Here is a 3656-nt window from a genome sequence, read left to right on the forward strand (position 1 = left end):
CTTTAAGGACGATTCTGAACGTGAACACGTCTATGCTCATATTCCAATGGATCCCCAGGGCTCGTTCAGTTGGCAGCTCATCTTTATTCAAGTCTAGGACAGCCACAGAGTCGTCTCGTTCTTCTCTGGGGATCGCAGCTAGAATTTGCTTGCTGCTGGAGGTCCATTGGTTAAGACGGAAACCTCCAGCCCTGCACAGGTTGATCAGATCTCTTGTCAGTTTAATGCATTCTTCCTCATCATCCATCGCCTTGAGGAGGTTGTCGACGTAGAAGTTGCGACGTATAGAGTTAGAAGCTTCTTCGTTATACATGCTTCCAAAGTCCAGGGCCGTTTTGCGTAAGCAGAAGTTAACGACGCTCGGCGATGATCTTGCGCCAAAAACGTAGGACGTCATTCTGAAGACTTGCAGTTCTTTGCTGGTGACACCTTCTGGCCACCAGAGGTACCTCAGGCAGTCTCTGTCCTCTTCAGGTACCTTCACCTGATGGAACATCTCCTGCACGTCTGCTGTGATGGCATGTTGACCCTCTCTAAAACGCAGGAGAACACCCGTCAGGCTATTGGTGAGGTCGGGGCCTTGCATCAGATGTTCGTTGAGAGATGTTCCTCGGTGCCTTGCTTTCAGATCGAAGACCACTCGGTCTTTCTGTTTGACAGGATGCCTGACAGAGTGGTGCGGCATAAGCCATACGCGCCCGTCCTCCCTGTCTAGCTGACTTACAGGAACCCTTTCAGCGTAGCCCTTATCAGTATATTTCTCCATCTGAGCTACGTAGGATGTCTTGTAAGCTTCGTCGTTGTCTAGTCTTCTTTTCAAGCTTCGGGCTCGTCGAATTGCCATATTCATATTATCAGGTAGAGGAGTAGAGTCCTTGAATGGCAGCTTGGCCACGTACTTTCCATATCGATGCTGTGTCGTGTTATTCAAGGTGGCCAAGAATCTCTTATCCTCTAGGGAATCTTCCAATTTGGAGAGGGATTCCTTTTCGAAGAAATCTCTATTAAAATGACTCTGCAGTAACTCTGTCAAGTCTTGAGGGTCAAATTTTCGATGAACATGATGCACGGGTGAGACCTCCGATGCAGACCGGTCTCCAGTAGGACCGAAAGCCACCCAACCAAGCTTGGTTAGGTAGGCGGTTGGCTCATTGGCAGTGCCGTGGCGTTGCTCCAGAATGACTCGATTCAGGGTCGTGTCTAACCCGATCACTAGCTCGACCTGTTCGTGGTCAGTTGGCAAGCTTTGCAGCTCTACGTCTGCCATGTGTGGCCATCTCTTCAGCCAGTCCGAAGGCATTATGTAGTCCGTCGACACATTAATTTTGTCAGTAACAAAGACTTCTTTTACTCGTTCTTCCTCCTCACCTCCGTTGATGTTACCAAGGGTGAGTTGGACCACTTCCTTGCAGTCGAACGTACCGGCCTCTGTCACCATGGTCTGGTTGCAAGGCCTTCCCGTTACACCTAGCCGATCTATTAGGCTCCTTGCGGCTAGTGTGGGTGCGGCTCCTCCATCTATGAAGCCGACCGTAGTGCACGTTCCGTTCACCATGACTGGGATAAGCTTCAACATTGTACGACCATCAGGTCGTCGGTCAGTGGACATGGCGTGTACGTGCCCCGTCGTCGCAGGAGTCCCAGCCTCTAGAGCGGTTTCGGTGTTAGTTCTATCAGGTGGTGCATTGCTAGTCGTCCCGGCCTCCGCTTTAGGTTTGTCAGATGTCTTGTACACAGTTGCTCTCTTGGAGTTTGTACTGTCCCTTGAAGGGGTTTTCTTCACATAGTGCAAGAGCGTGTGATGCGTCCCCAAGCCGCACTTGCCACACGAAGATTCTTCTTCACAGGCTTCGTGATTGTGCGCGACATTTAAGCATCTGAAGCAGAGTTTGGCATCCACCACAGCATTCCAGCGGTCATCCAAATTGAGGCTTTGGAATCGGTGGCACGACTGAATTCCGTGCTTATTTTTCTTGCAGTATACGCAATATATCCCATTGTCGGAAGGAGAGCTGTGGTGAACAGGCAAGCCTTTAGCTTTAATCGGCTTGCTCGTGTCCTCAGGTTTGCCCTTGGATGGACGACGGTCGCACTCGTAGTACTTCAATTCTTTAGCGACCAGTGCCTGTCTCTCCACAAAGGTGATCAGGGCTGGAAGCTTGTGTTCATGTTCCAGGTACTTAGAGACCCATCTTACCCGAAGAGGGTGAGGGAGCTTTTCCACTATCTTTCTCATAGTTTCTTGCAGCTCAATTCTAGTGTAATTTGCACCCAGTGCTGCCTTCACCTTCTTTAGGTAAGAAGCGTAGTTCATTAAACCTTCGCTATCACCTGCTGGGATTTCCTTCCATTCGAGAAGCTGACGAATAAAAGCTTCGGTAGCATCGACTTCTCTGCCGTAGAATTCACTCAGCTGCTTCCAAGCTTCATCGTACCCAATTGTCGGTGACAGGTGCAAGCAGTGCTCAACCAGGTTTCTCGGAGGCCCATCTAGGATATGATACAAGTGGTTCAGCCTGCGCTCGGGGTCCGAGGTATTGTTCTCAATGTGCCATTTGAAGGACATCTTGAACCAATTAAATTTGGTGAAGTCGCCTCCAAAGCGCTCAAGTTTAGTAGGTGGTAACAGCGTTGTCCGCGCCAACTCATTGCTGCTAGCAAGAGTGCATTCGAGTGCCTTAAGCACTTGAGAGTTGTTGGACAAGGGGTTAGTAACAGAGGGTTCAAATGTGGCATGTCGTGGTGCGAAAGGAGTTGAGGTGGGATCCAATGGCCGTGAGTGGACTTCCATGGGTGTAGAATGGCATTCTGGTCCTCTTGTATGTTCTACAGGGTCCAATGTCCGCATAGCACTTGGGTCATTCTCGTGGTGGTGGGCGACACTTAGCCTCCATTGATTGATCCTAGACTCATGTTCAGTCTCCATGACCTTTACACTGGAAACTCTCACGCTTCCGGCATGTGAAGACACTTCCGAACCACATTGCGACTCTCCTGCCTCCGATCTAATTTCGTATTTAAGTTGCTGTCTCTGAACCTCGAGCTCGGCCTCCAGCAATGCAGCGTCCGCTAGCCCTCTAGCGGCCCGATCCTCGGCATCTCTCTGAGCAGCGAGTTCATCAGCTTCAGCTTTCTTCTTGGCTGCACGTTCTTCCGCTTCTAAGCGTGCCTTCAGTTGAACCTTGGCTAAGTTAGCTTGCGCTTCTAACAGCTTTCGGCGGACCTCGCTTGTGTCGCTCTTGGATGACGTTCTTGATTTTAATGATCTCTCCGACATGATGACGATGTTCCCAGCTCGGCGTCAACGTCTGAGAAAGATTCACTTCTTGATAGTCAGGTTACAATCAGTCATCTGAGACCCACTTTGTGTAAAGATCTAAAACTGTAGAACACCGGAGAGGGGTTCACTCTCTCGGCTAAAGTTCTAAGTTATTGGCGTGTAGGTCTTGAAAACTCACGTCTTTTATAATTAGATATATTGAAGAGTACAACTTGTATATCGGACGAGGTTTTAGCTGCAAACAAAAAAAAACAGCTCGTCAATAAGAAAATACAGCAATGGTACAGGATTACATTAATTGCAATAGGGTTCATTATAATACATAAATACAAGTCAATAAAGAAAATACAGCAATGGTACAGGATTACATGAATTG

At 48.8% G+C, this 3656-nt stretch overlaps 1 protein-coding gene across 1 annotated transcript in view; it reads right to left on the reverse strand.

The window, feature by feature from the left end:
• Positions 1-2926, reverse strand: part of LOC137614999 (uncharacterized) — a 4341-nt gene extending 1415 nt beyond the window's left edge. Inside the window, exon 1 of the mRNA XM_068344635.1 lies at positions 1-2926. This exon is cut by the window's left edge and continues 1415 nt beyond it. Within this exon, the coding sequence (XP_068200736.1) occupies positions 1-2926 (2926 nt within the window).
• Between the last annotated feature and the right edge of the window lie 730 nt (positions 2927-3656).

This window comes from Palaemon carinicauda, chromosome 21 (genome assembly GCF_036898095.1).
Source record: "Palaemon carinicauda isolate YSFRI2023 chromosome 21, ASM3689809v2, whole genome shotgun sequence".
NCBI classification, from domain to species: domain Eukaryota; kingdom Metazoa; phylum Arthropoda; class Malacostraca; order Decapoda; family Palaemonidae; genus Palaemon; species Palaemon carinicauda.